The sequence below is a fragment of the Stigmatopora argus genome, chromosome 20 (genome assembly GCF_051989625.1).
Source record: "Stigmatopora argus isolate UIUO_Sarg chromosome 20, RoL_Sarg_1.0, whole genome shotgun sequence".
Classification (NCBI taxonomy): Eukaryota; Metazoa; Chordata; class Actinopteri; order Syngnathiformes; family Syngnathidae; genus Stigmatopora; species Stigmatopora argus.
This window is the reverse complement of record NC_135406.1, coordinates 4,944,646-4,965,084: the sequence shown is the minus strand read 5'-3', so window position 1 is coordinate 4,965,084 and position 20,439 is coordinate 4,944,646. Positions and strand designations below refer to the sequence as shown.

The 20,439-nt window shown below is 40.2% G+C and overlaps 5 protein-coding genes across 5 annotated transcripts; 1 reads left to right on the top strand and 4 right to left on the bottom strand.

The window, feature by feature from the left end:
- Positions 1–2,695: 2,695 nt before the first annotated feature.
- On the top strand, positions 2,696–4,495 carry LOC144065305 (ependymin-like). Its single transcript, XM_077588031.1, has 6 exons — positions 2,696–2,856; positions 2,942–2,976; positions 3,623–3,757; positions 3,831–4,014; positions 4,075–4,162; positions 4,232–4,495. Exons 1-6 carry the CDS (start codon positions 2,790–2,792, stop codon positions 4,347–4,349), a joined length of 627 nt encoding a protein of 208 aa, XP_077444157.1. The 5' UTR covers positions 2,696–2,789; the 3' UTR covers positions 4,350–4,495.
- On the bottom strand, positions 3,856–6,026 carry cskmt (citrate synthase lysine methyltransferase). Its single transcript, XM_077588030.1, has 3 exons — positions 5,927–6,026; positions 4,631–5,286; positions 3,856–4,005 (listed from the first exon to the last, which is right to left on the bottom strand). Exons 1-3 carry the CDS (start codon positions 6,003–6,005, stop codon positions 3,982–3,984), a joined length of 759 nt encoding a protein of 252 aa, XP_077444156.1. The 5' UTR covers positions 6,006–6,026; the 3' UTR covers positions 3,856–3,981.
- Positions 6,027–6,268: 242 nt separating this feature from the next.
- On the bottom strand, positions 6,269–10,402 carry LOC144065302 (ubiquitin thioesterase OTUB1-like). Its single transcript, XM_077588029.1, has 7 exons — positions 10,238–10,402; positions 9,717–9,778; positions 9,543–9,641; positions 9,362–9,480; positions 8,560–8,644; positions 8,304–8,498; positions 6,269–6,784 (listed from the first exon to the last, which is right to left on the bottom strand). The coding sequence occupies exons 1-7, from the start codon at positions 10,278–10,280 to the stop codon at positions 6,587–6,589; spliced, it is 801 nt and encodes a 266-aa protein (XP_077444155.1). The 5' UTR covers positions 10,281–10,402; the 3' UTR covers positions 6,269–6,586.
- Positions 10,403–10,950: 548 nt separating this feature from the next.
- Positions 10,951–12,639, bottom strand: fcer1g (Fc epsilon receptor IgFc epsilon receptor Ig). Its single transcript, XM_077588032.1, has 5 exons — positions 12,499–12,639; positions 11,780–11,871; positions 11,476–11,517; positions 11,231–11,254; positions 10,951–11,146 (listed from the first exon to the last, which is right to left on the bottom strand). Exons 1-5 carry the CDS (start codon positions 12,554–12,556, stop codon positions 11,093–11,095), a joined length of 270 nt encoding a protein of 89 aa, XP_077444158.1. The 5' UTR covers positions 12,557–12,639; the 3' UTR covers positions 10,951–11,092.
- Positions 12,640–12,757: 118 nt separating this feature from the next.
- On the bottom strand, positions 12,758–19,244 carry ndufs2 (NADH:ubiquinone oxidoreductase core subunit S2). The gene is made up of 14 exons (XM_077588028.1): positions 19,083–19,244; positions 18,578–18,681; positions 18,319–18,509; positions 17,394–17,514; positions 17,205–17,317; positions 17,059–17,133; positions 16,910–16,987; positions 16,746–16,831; positions 15,566–15,685; positions 15,374–15,503; positions 15,214–15,309; positions 13,624–13,707; positions 12,974–13,031; positions 12,758–12,891 (listed from the first exon to the last, which is right to left on the bottom strand). The coding sequence occupies exons 1-14, from the start codon at positions 19,196–19,198 to the stop codon at positions 12,854–12,856; spliced, it is 1,410 nt and encodes a 469-aa protein (XP_077444154.1). The 5' UTR covers positions 19,199–19,244; the 3' UTR covers positions 12,758–12,853.
- Between the last annotated feature and the right edge of the window lie 1,195 nt (positions 19,245–20,439).

Below are 20,439 nucleotides of genomic sequence, written 5' to 3'. Positions count from 1 at the left end.
TGATTTATCGCCGTTGTTTGAATTTTTGTATACATAGACTAGGTTATTTTTTTAAAATTGAGTACTTGAACTATTTATTCATTGTTTTGACTTGTTATCGTTTAAATCAAGTCATCTCTGTACCGAATGAGTCAATTGTTGTCGGACCGGTTTGAGTGCACATAATGACAGAAAACAGGAACAAAAACCACCTGACTATCACCTGCATCCATTTTCCGTATGCTGCATAACACGCAAATCGTCAGGTGATTCCCGTATCAGTGCTGATTGCAGGTCATGTGACCGCCTCCGCTCATAAAATGACTGTAAACTGCTTTATTGTGGAGTCATTCGACCGATTAAAAAAAAATGTGAACAATCCAGTTCAACCTTCCCTTAATCGTGTGTGCTTTGACTTCAAATTAATTTTATTTGGAGTAAATCAGGTGCGGCTGAGCTTTTCAGTACGCCGTGTCCTCACGTGTAGGACGTTTGAATGGCGCCATTTCGTAGATGTTTCTATCCGGAATGTGTTGTGATATGCGGGAGCTGATACGGAGCTCTGCGTAGGAAGTGTTGTGTCTTTAATAGTAGTGTTTTTGCGTTTTTTATCCAATCGGCGTCCAATCTCGTCTATCGCCATCAATGGCGGTCGATGGGTTAAGGAATAACTTTTACGTTTTAGTTTCGTTTATCAGATGGAGGAACGCAAATGTGTTTTAACTCTCGAAATCAAATGTGTACGTAGGGCCTGTTTTTACTCTGGGCAGGGTGGGCGACTTCTTAGGGTGCAATTCCTATGGGGGCGCATGAAAACCATTTTTTTTCAATTATTTTACCAGTATTTTCCCGCATTTCAGTTATTGGTGTAGACCAGGGGTGTCAGACTCGGGTTGGTTGGTCAACTCGATTTCATGTGGGCCAGACCATTTTAGATATAATATTTAGATATATATATTTTTTATAAATGGATTAAAAGAACTGGATTAAAAGCCCTGAAAATTCAGTTTCTTATAGATCTAAAACAATGTTTATTTTAGCTTTTTTTTATATATTTTTTTAGATTTTACAATACGATTTTTGAACTAAAAACACCGAAAAAAATGGATTAAAAAAATACAGTTATTGATTTAAAAGGGGGAAAATCAGGAAATTTAATATACATCTATACTCTACGCTACGTCAACAGATACCTATTCAGCCCGTTGTTCTCCATCTTAGTACTATTGTTCTTTTAATTTCATCAAATTCAAAATTCCCTTCCCAAAAATGCAGCTTACCATATTGGCCCGAATATAAGACGACTACCTTATTTTCAAGACTCGAGTTTGAAAAAAACTTTTTGAACACCAAATTCAATTTTTATACAGAAAATAATGACAGTATATCTGAAATAAAATGATTATAACAACATATTCAATATGTAACCTAAAGTGCAATCACATTTGTAAATGAATGGCTTCTATTGGCCCGAATATAAGACGACCGACTTGTTTTCAAGAGTTTAAAAAAGACTTTTTGAACACCAAATTCAAGTTTTATGCCAATAATAATGACAGTACATCTGAAAAAGATGATTATAACACTATATTTGAGGGAAAAAATCATGTTATTTTGCCTCATTCAAATCATGCAAAAAACTGTCTAACACAAGGGTGTCAAACTCGGGGTGGTTCGCGGGCCGCATTAACGTTTTAACCATTTTAGATCTAATATTTAGATTTTTTAAAAATTGGATTAAAAGAACTGGATCAAAAGCCCTAAATAGTCTGTTTTTATAGATTTAAAACTATGTTTATTTGAGCTTTTTTTTCTTAGTCATGGAAAATATCTTATTTTTTTATTTCAAATGGAAACATATTTATTTTAAAGTGGAAAACGGAAAATATTTGTATATTTATTTTTAGATTTTACAAAATGCTTTTTGAACTAAAAACACAAAAGAAAAAATGGATTAAAAAAATTGCAATGATTGTTTTTAAAAAGGGGAAAATCAGGAAATACAAATATGATGTATAATGTACATCTATAATCATTTTAATTTGATCCTAAAACAGAAAGTCAGCACTCGTGATTTACTTTCCCGGGCCACACAAAATGATGCGGCGGGCCAGATTTGGCCCCCGGGCCGCCACTTTGACACATGTAGTGTAGACTTTGCGGCATAGTTTCTTTTTTAATTTTTTTATTAAGATGTAGTTCATAATTAGGCACCAAAAAACCCAGAAAAGTTCAGTTTTAGGTTCAACCCAATCATCCAGAATACAATTTAACAGTACTATAAACAGTACTATAAACCCTAAATTAAAGATTAGCTTAATTATTTATTTTTTTATCTTTTTTTTTCAAAAATATGGAATTGCAAAAAAACTATGTATTTGATACATACATAATATACTATATTCTTGAATTTTTTTTTACATTATGGTTGGAGACGCTTGGTTTTTTTGGGAGGGGGGCTGTAAGGGGGGGGGTCGGTTACTTTACCCATGGCGCTAACATTAGCTAGGACCGCCTCTGTATCTACATAACATTGACCAGCAGTTAAATTTGCCATTTCCACCCTAAAATAAATTTACCTTGACTGTTTTTTTCACAACGGAAAGTTATATGACAGTGATGTCACGCCCCTGATTTTGCAACCCTTGTGTAAACCATTAAACCTCTAATCCCCCAATTATTCCAAATTGCGGCACTGAAGTACTTCCTTAACAACGTGAACCTTATCCTACTGGTTCAAGCTTATAAGGAAGTCACTCCACCTCGCTCGCTTATTATTGCCTGCTGCGCGGCGGCGGTGAGGAACAAAAATGCGGGTTTTTGTTGTGCTTTCAACCTTTCTGATAGCGTGCCGGGCGAAAAATCCGGAACCGTGCAGTAAGTACATAACAATTCCTTTCGTTTTTAACTTATCAACCCTTATTTACTGGCTTTAATTTTTTTTTTGCAACCCAAACAACAGCCAGTCCTGCACTTCTAAGCGGCCAACTGACTTTGGTAAGTCTGATTTTATGTGGGTTGTTTCAAACATGATATTTAATAAGGGAAAGCACATTAATGAGCATATTCATGTTAATGAACATATGTAAATATGTAAGATTGTATTATAGTTGCTCTGTCTTGTCATAAAAGTAAAGCAAAAAACCCGCAGAAATTGTGATAGTCTTTATTTTGATAAATTTGTCTTCAAACCAAAAGTTGCTGTGTCATATGAAATAAATGAAATAATGAACTGCAGACAGCAAACTATTTTCAGCTTCACAAAAACAAACAGGAAATTTTCCTCACACATTATTTTTACATATTTACAAAAAAAATTAAATTAAAAAGTGAATTTAACCCATTTTAACATCTTTTTACTGGGCTTGTCCTGCATCTCACAATCGCTTATTGGCTGTTATTATCCTTTTGCGTTCATGCTCTGCGTTAGCCTCTATTGCTAACATGCTAAAAACATGTTTCTTCTCCTGAGCATTGGTCTGGAACTAGCGTTGTTCTTGCAACAGCGCCCCCGCTCTCTGTGGTGGCCGGGTGATGTCATTGCAGTTTAAAATTCGAGTTTTATCGAAATGTTTTAATGTTATCGTTGACAAAAAATATTTCACGATAATTATTGTTATCGTTTCATAACATTTTTGTGCAGTCTACACAGAATGAACAACTCTGGGCGTTTGCCCGCTACCTGTACGACGCGCTTGGACAGCGGATAAGGCTGCAGGAAATGGGATTTTACCAGAATAAGTCTTTCACGTATGACGCTCTTCTACTCTACAGAGAGGTGTGTGTCAATAATCATGGCTTTTATTGTGGTAAGGAATTAAAAACTGTACCTGATGTGTCGGGTGGACCAGGGGGTGATGTACGAGATCAACCATCAAGACGTCACTTGCAAGAAAAGAGCTTTACGGCCGGACTTCCATCCGATGGCCGTCCCCAGAAATGCCAGTCTTATGGGTCAGGCCGTTCTTGGGAGTTCCTCAGGGCCAGGTCAGGGGGTCCTGGTCAACACGTGGACGGGTCAGCTTCCTGATAATGGTAAGGAGGCATGTGAGGGTAATTCACAATCATCTTGAATCTCTCAATTTTGTTCTGCAGCACGTTATTTGATCACCGTGACGGAATTCGGGTGCATTCCGATTTCCACGTCGTACAAAACGCAGCCGTTTGGATGGATAGTGACCAGGTAAGGTCTCCAGGTTTTACTCAGTTTTGACAAGCTAATGAATATAACCATTTATTTTTGCTTTGACAGCTTTTTCAACAACGTCATCGGCATTTCGGACCCCAATCAGCTCAATCCCCCCGCTTTCTGCCAAGACGCCCTCCACGAGGAGCCCGTTGACTTCTTCAGCTTGTTCCATATGAAATAAAGCATTTACAGTGGAGACCTCTACTTATGAAATTAATTAGTTCCAGAAATTGGTGCAAAACTTGCATTGTTCAGCGGAGTGTTGTCAAGCAGGACGCAATGGTACTGTGACAATTTCAAAATAAAATAACACCTAAAGGAAATCTATTGACGTTTTGGGGGATTTTGTAACTTGGAGCTTGTTTTCGGATATCGGAACAGTCATTTGCATCTCAAAGGGTTTCATAACCTGATTTTTTTTTATCTACGAATAGCAAACTAGGCACAAAATTAGTCCTGTACACTGGGGAGAAGATCCACATGGTAGCAGTAGTAACAAACTCCTCCCAGCGTTCCCACTTCTTGAACCCCAACCCGAGCTTTTGGCGCTTCGGTCTCCAGCCAAAGCAACCTGGCGTCTGGATCTTCATCAGAGAACTGGAGCAAAGACCCCGAATGGCGCAGAACCTTTAAACACTGCTTTAGCACCACACCGGCGTTCTTCTTCCCGCGCTTGGACCTCATTAAGGCATCCATGGTACCCTTGTCCACGATAAGGTCCACACTTCCCGGATCAAAATGTTTGTCCAGCTGTGTGCAGTCGAGCTCCACGAATTCCAGCCGTGACGACCGGTCGCCAGGGGTGACGGCTCCGGATCCAAATTGCTGCTTCATGATCCGTACGGCAACAGGGGAAATATCCCCGCAAATTACCCGGACGGGAACCAAACAGCTTTTGTACACAGAAGGGCCCAACGCAGAAGTACCGCAGCCGATATCCAGGACTTTAAGGGGGTCTTGGGGGCCGGGTCTGGTTTTTAATAAGGGCATGATGATGTTTTGCACTGCTTCAAATCCGAAAAACCACTCAAAGTTCTTGAATGAGCTGGTTTTACTGGAATTTTCAAAATAAAAGCGGTCCCAGGTGGCTTTCTTGTCCATGTTTTCAATCAATTCAGCTGGAAAAATGTACAAGAGGACAGACTGATTATTTAACTTCACAGTTTTATCCTATTTACTCATCATCACATTATGCTTTCTTAATTTTGATGCGTTCACGGCCATTGACGGTAATAGATGTTAATTCCATTGCGGTCAAAGACAGTTATTAGGTTAATTCATTTAAATCTATATGGTTTTACTGGAATTTTCTAAATAAAAGCGGTCCCAGGTGGCTTTCTTGTCCATGTTTTCAATCAATTCAGCTGGAAAAATGTACAAGAGGACAGACTGATTATTTAACTTCACAGTTTTATCCTATTTACTCATCATCACATTATGCTTTCTTAATTGTGATGCGTTCACGGCCATTGACGGTAATAGACGTTAATTCAATTGCGGTCAAAGACAGTTATCAGGTTAATTCATTTAAATCTATATGGTATTTAATACATTGATGCGGTAAAATACCTAATAAAACGGAATGTTAATACAAATATACAGCTATTTTGAATGGACTTGTGCTGGAATGCGGCGTAATTTGGTCACAAGGAGTTAGCAAACATTTTAGCTAACTTAGCAATGTGACAAAACGATAAAAACGTGAGGGGAAAAAACACACACAAATATAATAGGTTATCACACGAGCATTACACCTACTGCTAAGAGTTGATCGACGTCGTAAACATGTTTGAAATCTTCTTAATTTTGTTAAAAAAGACTTTTGCACAAAAGCCATTGCAGCTGCTTCACCTCCAGAGATTTGACAACAGGAGGACTTACTCGGATTTAAAAATAGCGGACTGAGATAGCAATGCTTTATTTCGGCCAATACAAATAGACGATCTTTCTCAGGGTCATTTCGGACAATGTAAATTAGACGATCTTTGTCGGGGTCACTCATGACGTGTCACGGAAGTTTTTGTGACGTCCGCAAGCATTTTTTTAAATTAATAAACACAATTAAACTGATAGTAAATGCGCTCACACAAGAAAAGCCAATAAGATGTAAATCCCTTTTAATAAAACTCAATGAAACGCAGTGTAACAAAGGAAGAGAATCCAACAAAGCAAGTCGCTAACAATTACAACCACAAAAGAAACCTGTACAACTCTAAATGCACTTCTATTTTCTCAAACATTTTTTTCTTTAGATATTTGGTGATAATCGGGAGCAAGTGCGGGAACCATGAACTGTACTTTTGATTTTCTTTGCGACGCGCGAGCGTCATCTCGTGGGCCGACGAAGCGTTCGGCTTCACCCGTGCGGATGCTGACGTTATGGAACGTGGGTAGACGGATGTAGAAGGGGGGAGGGACCTATTTGTACAGGATGTCGTAATGGCCGGGTCTGTAGAGGAGGAAAATGCGTGGATCGCCGCCTTCGGGGAAGATGTGATGATTGACAGTTCCTCCTTCTCCTCTATCCATGTACTCCACGTGGATGGATAAGTCCAGGGCCTGCGCTAAGGCGATGATGTGAATATGGTCGCTTTCCTTTGACATGGGCTCCACTTCCTAAAAAATAAAAAAAACAGAAGGCAGAGTGATGAGCGGACATTTTGGGGGCAAAGACAGGACCATAACAGCCAAGACAAACAGACTTTTAAGGAACTTTTAAGGGTGCGGCTTATATGCGAGTATATACGGTAATATACACTTTTTGATCATTGTACTTGTGTACTTGTATTTCTGTATAGGCACGAAAACATGTATTGTGGTAGTCATAATAAGGGGCACAATATTTGAGGGATTACTGTAATTTCTTATTGTAAACTTGCACTAAAACTTCATAGGCTGCTACCACCATTTTTCGTACCTACTTATTTATGTTACGCTACTTATCTACGTTGACTACTACTTATGACTATTTATTGTTTATTTATCTGTTTGTTTGTTGTTGTTATTTGTGCACTTTCTTACATTAACCGTGATATTCGAGGGATTACTGTAATTTCTTATCGTAAACTTGCACTAAAACTTCATAAGCTGCTAACCACCATTTTTTGTACCTACTTATTTATGTGACGACTTACTCATGTTGACTACTTATCTACGTTGACTACTTATGACTATTTATCGTTTATTTATTTGTTTGTTTGTTGTTGTTATTCGTGCACTTTCCTACTTATGTTGCGGACTACCGTATTTCACGACTATAAGGTGCACTTAGGTCTTAAATTTTCTCCAACATGTCGACTACTTATCTACGTTGACTACTACTTATGACTATTTATTGTTTATTTATCTGTTTGTTTGTTATTGTTATTTGTGCACTTTCCTACTTATGTTGCGGACTACCGTATTTTCACGACTATAAGGCGCACTTAAGTCTTAAATTTTCTCCAACATGTCGACTACTTATCTATGTTGACTACTACTTATGACTATTTATTGTTTATTTATCTGTTCATTTGTTTGTTGTTGTTATTTGTGCACTTTCCTACTTATGTTGCGGACTACCCTATTTTCACGACTATAAGGCGCACTTAAATCTTAAATTTTCTCCAAAATAGACAGGGCGCCTTATAATCCAGTGTGCTTTATATATGGATAAAAAATTAAAATGTGTCATTCATTGAGTGTGCGCCTTATAATGCGGTGAGCCTTATAGTCGTGAAAATATGGTACTTATGTGACTACTTATTTATCGATAACTTACTTATTATTATTTGTTATTGTTTTTGTGCACTTTCCTACTTATGTTGCGGAGTACCGTATTTTCACGACTATAAGGCGCACTTAAGTCTTAAATTTTCTCCAAAATAGACAGGGCGCCTTATAATCCAGTGTGCTTTATATATGGAAAAAAAATGTGTCATTCATTGAGGGTGCGCCTTATAATGCAGTGCGCCTTATAGTCGTGAAAATACGGTGACTACTTATTTATTGATGACTTACTTATTATTATTTGTTTGTTTTTGTTATGTGCGCTTTGTGGTGAAGCTTTTAAGCTCATTATACTTGTGTCATGACAGTAAAAGCATTCAATTCAAAAATTGAATAAACCCTTCAAGCCAGGGAACGGCAACGGGACCTGCTGACAAAATTCCTTGACCGAGCGTCCTCCCTCGATGAAGTGCTCGAAGAACGCGTGCTTCCGCTGCAGGTAGCCCGAGGTGAGGAGTCGCAAATACACCACCACGTAGTCCGACACGTTCTGGTCGTTGAAGGATCTCAGCAGCTCCTTCAAGCTGGGCTGCTTTTCGCACAGCTCGATCAGGTCCATGAACTGCCGAGACCAGAAGTTCACCAACGGGGCTTTCGTTCGGCTTTTGGCGTTTTTTTCTCACCGTGTGGTGGAAGTCCTCGATGGTGAACTCAGTGAAGCCTTCATTTACCAGGTCCAGTTTGCTTTTAGCCGCCACGTCTTTGAACCTGGGCAGAAAATCGATCATGCGGGGCGCTGGAGGACCCCGTGTGCGGTCGATTGGTCGCCGGTCTTTTGGTCGCCCGTCTTTTGGTCGCCCGTCTTTTGGTCGCCCGTCTTTTGGTCGCCCGTCTTTTGGTCGCCCGTCTTTTGGTCGCCCGTCTTTGGGTCGCCGATCTTTGGGTCGCCGGTCTTTGGGTCGCCGGTCTTTGGGTCGCCCGTCTTTTGGTCGCCCGTCTTTTGGTCGCCCGTCTTTTGGTCGCCCGTCTTTTGGTCGCCCGTCTTTTGGTCGCCCGTCTTTTGGTCGCCCGTCTTTTGGTCGCCCGTCTTTTGGTCGCCCGTCTTTTGGTCGCCCGTCTTTTGGTCGCCCGTCTTTTGGTCGCCCGTCTTTTGGTCGCCCGTCTTTTGGTCGCCCGTCTTTTGGTCGCCCGTCTTTTGGTCGCCCGTCTTTTGGTCGACCGTCTTTTGGTCGCCCGTCTTTTGGTCGCCCGTCTTCTGGTCGCCCGTCTTCTGGTCGCCCGTCTTCTGGTCGCCAGTCCGGGAAATTTTGAGCTTTTCTTTAGCCTAATAATTACTAGGGCATTAAGTATGACTAAATAGTAATTCGCAGTTTGTATTTGGGGCATTTGAGCAACGATTTAAATGGTAATTATCAATAACGTTCCGGGCGACCAATCGACCATGTACCGGAGGACCCCCCAACCCCTAGGGACAAAAGCTCTCACTTTTGCAGTTCTTTGCTGTCGTCGAGCAGGGATTCGAGATGCGCGAAGCCAAAGGCTCGGTAGAAGCAGTTGCCGTCCGGTCTTGTCTTACGGATGTAGGAATATTTTTTGTAAAGGTCCTGCGAAAAAGCAGCGGTAAGAAACTTCGTTTACGGATGTCGTTTCGAGCCAATTTACCGACCTTGATCTTGAGCTGGTAAACCGTGTCGTCGTCAGAGTACTCCCTCTGCAGCACAGATAGTTCCTTTCTTTCGGACACTAACGGGTTACTGTTGGCGATCTGGGGAAAAAAAGGGCAAAACTTTATTTATAAAGCTAAACATGAACAGATGTTTGCATTTAAAGCAATGCTCACTTCTTGTTGAATTCTGTCCTGCTGTGCAATAATGGCCTCGTCATACGCGAGGCAATTCACGCCTATAAAAGAGAACAGAATCAATGTACAAGGGGTGAAAATAGAAATACATATTTATAAAGATGAAGATAGTCCAAAGAGAGCGAGACTTGACCTGACATGAAATGCAGGTCTACTTAAACCCAACCCTCGGTAGCACAAACACATAATCGACGTCTTATGTGACGTTTGGCATCTTGCTTTAACGTGAATTTAAATTGAAAACTCTCAGACTGTAAGACAGGTTTGACTGAGCAAATAGCCAAACGAGCGTTTTCTCTTTGTGCAGCAATTTAGCCTCTTAGCATTAGCAACATGCTAGGGCCTTTTTAGATTTAGAGACGCTGCATGTCAACCGCTTTGGTCTCACGTAAAACGTCGACCCGAATACCGAGTGAACCCCTCCGACTCGATCTTGACTTTGGGCTCTAGGATGAGCGGCTATGTTATGTTTATTTTATGTTTCCACTTGTTTTTCTCACCCTCCATCTCTTTCTGTGATGATTCCTGCTGCTCTTCCGCCATCTTAGCTGTCCAGACTGTTTCCAGGGTTGCCAGATCGGGAAGACAGAATCCAGCCCAATCACAACGTAAAACCCGCCCAGTTTAATTCAAAACCCAACTCATAACTTATCATAACAACTTCCGCTTCATTATAAGATGTTTCTACTCTATAAGCCTATGTGTATTTTTGCATTTTAAAAAGAAACAGATGAGAAAAACACCGCGTGCATTGCAGTGGAATGTTTTGCCGAAGAGCATCATGGGAGATGTAGTTCTTCTCGGAAAAGATTTAATTCTTTCTGGAACTAACAAAATAATTAACAATATATGGCTAAACTTCAAAATACATGTTTGTCTAAGTATAATTTGACAATATTTTCCAGAGAAAATTCCAAAGTACACTTTAGGAAAAGTAGTTTGACTCTGATTGGTTTCCAAAACAAAAGAAAATTACACAATAAAGTAGAATACGCCCCCAAAAAAATATAAATATAATTAAACTTGATTTTAGGAATTGTTTTTTACCGTATGCACCTACAAAGCAGAAAACACATGCAGTTAACATTCTATCCGCTGTGGGGCGCTGTTGAGCTATCAAAGCGCTCCCAACTGTTCAAACTAATCAGAAACGTTGCTTCCAAAAACTGCTAAATTTGGCATTTTTCTTTTTAAAAAAAAACCAGCTCCAATCTGCCAACTCACTTTTATTTTATTTAAATTTATTGGAGGAAAAATGGAAATCCAAAATATTCATTTGGGTCCAAAATTGCACAAAAGCATCTACATTTTCGGCATCTCTGAGATTAAAGCTTGTTTTCATATCTTCTTCTTTTTTACTTCTTCGTGTACATTATTGCATACGTGTCTTGGTCGTGAGGAGCCAAACCCTGGGGGGGAAAAAAATAAAAAAATATTGTTCTCAAAGACACCAACAAAATCTCAAAGACACCAACAAGATCTCAAAGACTCACAGTGTAGACTCTTTCTTCGGTACACTGACAAAAGGAGGAAAAAAGACAAAAAAGTAGTCAAATTTTTTAAAAAATAGACAGAAGAAAAATTTTCATGACATATTGTCATAACTCATAAGCTTAAAATGGAATAATTTTGCATTATAATGATAATTTTATAACTTTATTAAGCACTAAAATGACAAAATTTGGACATAATGCAATTATGTATACATTAAAATGCCTTTAAAAAAAAAGTAATTTACTTGTTTGCCTTTTTCAATCTTCTGCACCGACTCCTTCCGAATCTGAAAGCCATAATAACATAAAAATATAAATTTTTGCTTCATATTAATCTTCACAATGCATTTTGATCCTTTACTTATTTGTATGCAGCCACAAAAAATGTCACAATCACTTAGGAAGTGACGCAACATCCACATAAACTACATTCAAGGGGTAAATTTAGCCACTGTCTGTGGTTTGGGGGGCTAATTTAGCTAATGTGGCTAATCAAAGACCCCTGTGAATAGTGATGCATTCATGAAAAATTGTAAAAATCACTCCAACCTTGAGCCGGCAGTAGAGTACGGTCAGTATGATGCCGTACAAAAACAGAAAAGCGTCCAGCACGTAACAGGTTTCGGGTTCTGTAAGTGCGACTGTGGAAAAAAAATGAAGCTGAATCGTCAAAACACATCGGAGAAAAAAAAAAATTGGGTAAATATCTTAAAATTAGGGCAAAAAAATGCGGCCTTCGGCCAGTTTGTTTTTATTCTTTCGTCCTGCACCCAAATAAAAAGGAAATGAACCATTCCGGTCACATGACGGTAGCGACATTCACCAAAATAAGTCAAAAAAATTGACAATTTTCGGAAAATAAGTCGAACTAGCTGAAGAATACTCTGAGCAAAAAATATCCCATTTTCGGGAAGGCAATTTTGTATTTGTTTAGAATTCAAGAACAAACATTGGTTAAGTAAAAATATTAAAACGGTGAACAGGCTAAATAGACATTTGACTAACGTGATTAGTCAGATTTTCAGATTTAAAAAAAAACTTAAGCGGTCGTTGATGAGAAACACAAAAAAAAAACATGAGTTCAAGCCAAACTATGTAAAAAGTGCGACTTATAGTCCGGATTATACTTTTGTCAAATCAACATAACCAATAGAAAATAGTATTTAAAAAAGAAAGAGAATGACAAGCGGCATGTTGGGCAAATAAAAACTGTCGGTGATGAAATCACGAACTTTAATAACCTGCCCGGCGTTCGGGATTGAACTCACCAGCTTGACCGAACGTCATCCACAGAGGAACGGCCATAAATAACGAGCTCCTGACCATGGTTCTACCGAATCTGGAACACACAATGACCCAATTGGAAATGTTTTCAGCTCTAAAAAAAAATGACGCACAAGTGGCAGAGGGGGAAGTTGTGGTCTGAGCTCGAGGTCCATCTATCTCCGATCTTGTTAGGCCACTCCTCTTTGAAACCACAACCGAGTGCAATTATTTCACTCACAAAGTAGAAATCCCAGAGTCGTCTTTTGTATCTGACCCAAAAAACATTTTATTAGGTTTTAAACATCATAAATGAGCAGGATCCTTAAGTTACACTAGCCAGTGGGGGGGGGGGGCAACTTAGCGGTCTACCTCCCCGAAGACAATGTCCTGTGTGCCTATGACAAAAAAAAGACATGTTTGAGTTAAAAAGTTAAAACCGAGGACAAGAAGGGCGGCCATTTTGACAATATGACTTACCAATGATGGCTACTACGTCAGCAAGCATGTGTCCTTTAGCCATTTTGTCCAGACTGGCCTAAACCCAAACAAAAGTCAGTTACAACCCAAAGAAATATTTTTATCACGAGCTTTCCCAATTCAAATGGTATTAAAATAAAAATAAAAAATACCTCTACTTACAAATAAATGTTTCTACATACAAAATGTTCATGTTCCAAAAACCCTTTAAAATGCAAATGACTGTTCCAATATCCAAAAAAACAAGATTCAAATTCCCAAATCCCTCAAAACGTAAATCTCCGTTATTTTATTTTGAAAAATAAGATTCAAATTCCAAAATCCCTCAAAACATAAATCTCTGTTATTTTATTTTGAAAATAACGGTTAATGACCCTTTTTAAAAGGTTTGGTTATTTATTTACATATAAAATACGGCTCTATTTACGAAAAATAAGTCGAGGTGCTACTGTATATTGAATATTAAAAAAAAAAATTGGACCAAAAAATTGTATTAGTCCAACAATAGTAGACAACTTTAAAGACGCAACTCAAAACAATAAGCAGGAAGGAAAGCAAACGCGGTATAAATAAAAAAAGCCTCGTCAGTACTTTGAGAAGTCAGAGTCGCCTCGAGGACGAGTGTGTCGGAATAATTTTAAAACACACACCAGGTGGGCAAATCCGGGAGCTTTAATCTTGCAGCGGTAGGGTCTGCTGGATCCATCCGACACCAAGTAAACCCCAAACTCGCCCTGCGGGTAACAGGCAAAAAACCCACAAAATAAGCATCAAAACATCCTGATTTTTTTACCACTGTGAAGGATTCATTTCTGTAGTTTGCGAAAAATCGCGCTCAACTAAAAAAATTGCGTTCACACTCAAAGACCCCAAGACACGTGACATGGCCGTGTCTTTTTCTCTTAGATGTTTGAGTTCAACGACGGGGTTACTTGATCCGTTCTTCCCTATTTTACTATGACTTTACCGTAGAATATATTTACCGTATTTTCACGACTATAAGGCGCACATAAAAGTCTTAAATTTTCTCCAAAATAGACAGGGCGCCGCCTTATAATCCAGTGCGCTTTATATATGGACCAATACTAAAATTGTTATCACGATAAAATGAATCAGTTGATAGGGTACACCGACTCTACTATTTTCCCGTAGACAAAGTACTACGCAGTGACTGCTGGGATATGTAGTAGTTCTTTTGTCAATACACCCAATGGATTGTGGCCTGTATACATCGACATCAACACAGCATGACGAAGCATGGAAAGCACCGTTGGCAAAGTTACGCTAGCTACCAGCTAGCTACTATTTGCGAATGGATTGTGGCCGCCTGGAAAACGTATAAAACTCAGCATTTTCGATGACTAATTTGGACAATTGTTCTATTCGGACACAGAAAATGAGGACTTTGATGGATTTGTGGGTGATGATGACGTGAGTAAGTTGTAAAATGGCTAAATAAAGTACAACCGAACTCAGTTTTGCGTCTGTTGCCTTTTTAAAAACGTGTTTTTAGCGTGTGGGTGTAGCGTGTATGTTTAAGCTGGTGTATGTTTTGCCATGCCTGGCTGCGTCTATAAAAACGGTGCGTCCTTTGTGTGTGTAAAATACAGAAATAGCACTCGTTATTGACACTGCGGCTAAAAATACAATGCGCCGTATAGTCGTGAAAATACGGTACTCCTCACTGGATTTTGCCAACGATATTAAAGTGTTTTTCGGACTAAAAGTTGCACCTGAGTATAAGTCGCACCAGCCAAAGAAAAAAAACAATATATACCGTATTGTTCCAAATATAAGACGATGCTTCCTGCATTGAAATAAGACTGAAAAAAACTGTGGGTGTAGCGTGCAAGAACTATATAGCCCAGCAGTCACGGTTGCGGTTCGATATTCATATATAATATATATGCGTCTAAAAAACGGTTAGTCCTTTGTGTGTTTAAAATACAGAAATAGCACTCGTTACTGACACTGCGGCTAAAAATACGATGCGCTATATAGTCGTGAAAATACGGTATTCTTATTTTCTGATGAATTATGAGTTTCTGAATTAAAAAACTAACCCACAAAAATGAAAACGATACTTTATTTTTGCATTCTTTGGCTAGTGCGACTTATAGTCAGGTGCAACGTTAATCCGAAAAATATGGTAGTTAATACAATGGCTGAAAAGAAGAATGAAAACCAGGAAATTGTATTTTGTCGGATGAAAACGTTGATCTCAGGAAATAAACGGTCACCTTAGGGGCCTCCACGGCGGTGTACGTGGCCCCGGGGGGGACCTGGTAGCCCTCGGTGTAGAGTTTAAAATGGTGGATCAAAGACTCCATGGACATCTATCAAAGACATGTGATTAGTTCACGCCATGCTTTTTGTCGCTTTGTCCCACGCTCGATTTACCTTCATCTCGGACCTCTTGGGCGGAGCCACTTTGGCGTCGTCTACCTTGATCTCACCTTCGGGCATCTTGTTGAGAGCCTGGTGCATGATCCGCAACGACTGCCTCATTTCCTCCATTCGACAAAGATACCTTCAAAAAAAAAATTAAAATCAAGAGTGCGCCGGCGAGGAAAATTGTGCTTCTTTACCGACCGGTCGTAGCAGTCGCCGTTGCTTCCTATCGGGATGTCAAAGTCCACCTCGTCGTACTTGTCGTACGGTTGAGACTTGCGTAGGTCCCACTTGATGCCAGAGCCTCTCAACATCACCCCGCTGGAGCATGAAAAATATTGCAATAAAAAGAATAGTGAATTTTTGTGGACATTTTTTTTCCGTGACCGGACGTTTGGTCGACCGGACGTTTGGTGGACCGGACGTTTGGTCGACAGGACGTTTGGTCGACCGGACGTTTGGTGGACCGGACGTTTGGTGGACCGGACGTTTGGTGGACCGGACGTTTGGTCGAACGGACGTTTGGTCGAACGGACGTTTGGTCGAACGGACGTTTGGTCGAACGGACGTTTGGTCGAGCGGACGTTTGGTCGAGCGGACGTTTTGTCGAGCGGACGTTTGGTCGAGCGGACGTTTGGTCGAGCGGACGTTTGGTCGAGCGGACGTTTGGTCGAGCGGACGTTTGGTCGAGCGGGCGTTTGGTCGAGCGGACATTTGGTCGAGCGGACGTTTGGTCGAGCGGACGTTTGGTCGAGCGGACGTTTGTAGAACGGACGTTTGGTAGAACGGACGTTTGGTAGAACGGACGTTTGGTAGAACGGACGTTTGGTCGACCAGACGTTTGGTCGACCGGACGTTTGGTCGAACGGACGTTTGGTCGACCGGACGTTTGGTCGACCGGACGTTTGGTCGACCGGACGTTTGGTCGACCGGACGTTTGGTCGACCGGACGTTTGGTAGAACGGACGTTTGGTAGAACGGACGTTTGGTAGAACGGACATTTGGTAGAACGGACGTTTGGTAGAACGGACTTTTGGTAGAACGGACGTTTGGTCGCCGGGTTCGCTCGCTGTCAAATTATGACAGAGAGTTTCCTGTTGACATTTTGATATTAGATATTTAGATATTAAACTCACTCTCTCTCTCTCATGATTATAATTTTGAGAGCTGGTTTCAACAGTAACAACCCGGCGACCAAACGTCCGTTCTACCAAACGAATTAATTTGCTTTCAATTCATTTCAATGGGAAACGTTCGCTCAAGTTACGAAAAGCTCGACATACGATCTCAGTCTCGGAACGGATTACGATCGTATGTCGAGGTACCACTGTATATGCGATAAAATACGGTAATTCTACGTCAATATGAAATAGGCCTTCACCTGAAACCATAGTTGAGGGCTTCCTCTGCGGTCACCACTCCAATGTCCACGGTCCGGTTCTTCCAGATGCGGTTATTGGTCAGCATCTGTATTGAGAAGATCGCCAACAGTTTAGCGCGCTAGCTAGCTGATCTCGCGCCTCGTCAAACGGAGCGCCGACACACCTCTTCCACCTCGTCGATGCGGATGGAGAAGTTCTTGCACCACTCGTAGATGTCGTCCATCAAGCCCAGAGGAAGATCCTAGGTGGGAAAGTCCGCCATTTTAGATATAATATTTAGAGACGTTCATCGCAATTTTGCATCGCTCTCACCTGATGAACCCCACCGGGTCGGATGTAGGCGGCGTGCATTCGGGCTCCAGAAACTCGTTCGTAGAACTCAAACATCTAAGAGAAAAAGACACGGCCATGTCACGTGTCTTGGGGTCTTGGAGTGTGAACGCTTTACGTTTTCGGACCTTCTCTCTCTCTTCGAACATCCAGAAGAAGGGCGTCATGGCGCCGATGTCGAGTGCGTGAGTGGTGATAGCCATGATGTGGTTTAAGATGCGAGTCATCTCCCCGTATAGAACTGGAATGAAGAACCAAAGGGGTGATTAGGATTGGAACTGGGCATTGAGGATCAGCGACCCGACCCGTTCCAATACCTCGGATCCACTCGGCACGGAGCGGAGCCCTGATGTTCAGCAGCCTTTCCACGGCCAGCGAGTAGGCCTGCTCGTTACACATCATGGAAACGTAGTCCAAGCGGTCAAAGTAGGGGAGAGCCTTGGGTAAAAATGAAAAATAAAAATGGAAAAAATGTTGACATCAAAGAGGAGCCGTATTTGGACCTGCAACTGAAACTCGGGTGATTTCTTTTCTCACTTTCTGACCATTCCAGCCTCTAATTTTGTTTTTTTTAGGTTATAGTTATCTAAAATAGTCAACCTATTTACCCCGTTTTTCTAAATTTTACTTTTGCTACTTTAACCTAAGTGTGTTGGGGTTTCCGATCAGAGAAAAAAATAATGCGACTTATACTCCGGTGCGACTTATAGTCCGGAAAATACGGTACCGTATTTGAATATTGTAGAGCAGGGGTGTCAGACTCGGGTTGGTTCGTGGGCCGCGTTAACGTCAACCTAATTTCATGTGGGCCGGACCATTTTAGATATAATATTTAGATTTTTTTGAATAAATGGATTAAAAGAACTGGATTTATATCCCTGAATATTCAGTTTTTTTATAGATCTAAAACAACGTTTATTTTAGCTTTTTTTGATATATTTTTAGATTTTACAAAATGATTTTTGAACTAAAAACAGAAAAAATGATTTAAAAAATTACAAATATTGATTTAAAAGGGGTAAAATCAGGAAATTTAATATACATCTATACTCTTCATTTTAATTTGATCCTAAAACAGAAAGTCGGCACTCATGATTTACTTTCTCGGGCCACACAAAATGATGCGGCGGGCCAGATTTGGCCCCCGGGCCGCCACTTTGACACATGTAGAGTGATTTCCTGACCAATTCATTGTGAAATAATTTCAATCGTCAACCTGGTATCGCAAATCTGGAGTCGTACCTGCAGGTAAGTCTTGTACTCGATTAGTTTCTCCGTGCCACGGTGAAGCAAGCCAATGTGGGGGTCGCACTTTTTGACAGACTCGCCACTGAGCTCCAGGACCAGACGAAGCACCCCGTGAGCCGCCGGATGCTGCGGTCCAAAGTTGATGGTCAGGTTGGACACGTCCTTCTCGGCCGGAGGATCTTTGTCTGTAAAACAAAGTGGAATAAGTTCAAAACTGATTTTACAGGTTAAAAATATAAAAACTGGGTTATACCATTCCATGGGGGTGGTTTCCAATTCTTGTTTAGCGCAGTGGGGTACATCACGGCCCCCGCATATTGTTCAGTCCACTCCACATCCGGTTGCCATTGTTTCTTCCTAATAATCAACAGAACAGTCGTTTTAAGTCATCGGGTGCCATTGACAGTGTGAGAAGTCCAATCCATTTCAACTTGGAAGGTGGCATGAACCTTCCACTTCAAGTGGATTGGACAACTAGTGATGAGAAAAAATAATAATAGCAATTGTATAGGGGAAAAAAACACGGTAGCACTGAAAGAGTTAATAGTGTTATGTAAATGGCAACCTAATTTAAAAAATAACACATTAAACGGTTCGTCGTACCAATACCTGTCTAGCAATGTTAAAATAGAATGATCATATTTTACGGCTTACAGGAAAAGTATTAAATTATGTACATTATTGTTAAGCGAGAGCTTATAGGACTGGGATTGCAATATACGACTTTTATGCAAAATTTACAGCTCAAATTAACTTACCTGCTTTGAAACACAGCGCAGCAGGGGCTCTCGGTATGACAGTTTATTGGATTTAATATTAATTTGGTTGAAGGACGTCCTAGTTTTGTAAGCACCCTCAACATTGAGGACGCCATTTTGGATGGGAGGCTACTGCAAGCATGTGACGTCACCGTCTATCTTCTTCGCTGTCAATTAGGAGTAAAATAAGCACGCGGCTGCCACCGGCTGGTGAAATGGGTCAAAACAAAGCAAAATTTGAGATTACTCTTCCATTTAATTAACTTTTAATTATTATTTATGAAAAAAAAACACCATAAATTAAATTATCTAGTTAAATTATCTTATCTAGCTCAGCAAATCAATAAAAAACCAATACAAAAAACAACAACACTAACACTTATTTAAAAAAAACAGTGCTTTATTGACGTAATACTGTGGAAAAATAATTACATACATTTTTTAAAAAATACTGAAGAAAAACAAATCGGAAAAAAAACTTTAATAACATATTCCAAACCATTTTTTTTCCTGCTACTGAACAGTACAATAACAAACATTGGGATTTTCCTAAATTCATAGACACAATAATACAGGATACAGTCCTAGCAGAGGTATAAAAGTACTAGATTGTGAGAGAAAAGATACAGACGTATTTTTTTATAACACACACACACACATATTGTATACACATGGACATGCATACAACATCCCACGCACACACCAGTCAGATGTTTGGAGTATATGCATGTATTCATTCACACATTTATACAGACACACTGTACAAATTCATGTGTTCACCCAATCTACTCAAACATACACACACAATATGGTAGACAGCCTTCATAGAACCTTCCCATAGACATTCTCTTCCGGCCCTTATGGCAAAGACGAGACGATAACGTTCTTCCGATAAGGCCACTCAGTTCTTTTTCTCCTCACCGGTCTCAAATGTAGAGCTTGGCAAAAGGGGGCGGGGCCAAAAAAAAAATCTGACCCAAACTCCCTTAACTGTAAAACAGTCGCCGATAGGAGATTCTACTGCATAATCTGTACATGATCTACGATGAAGAACGATATGAACACTTGGCACTAGGTTTCTTTTATACATGGATAAACCCTATTGGATGGCGCCACCCTTTTGGTCCACACATGATTGACATCGAGAAAAATAATTCTGTCATGTTAAAAAATAGATTACAAAGCTCTAGTCGGGTGTGCAAATTAAAGATGAGAGACGTCCAAGCATGAATACTGTTGCAGTGCAAAAAAGTATGATTATCCTTTTACTAACAAATTTTCCCTTGGCTAAGCATCATGGGAAAAAAAGTTGACACAAAAATAACACTGTCTTGAGGTTTCTCATATATCAGTTCCG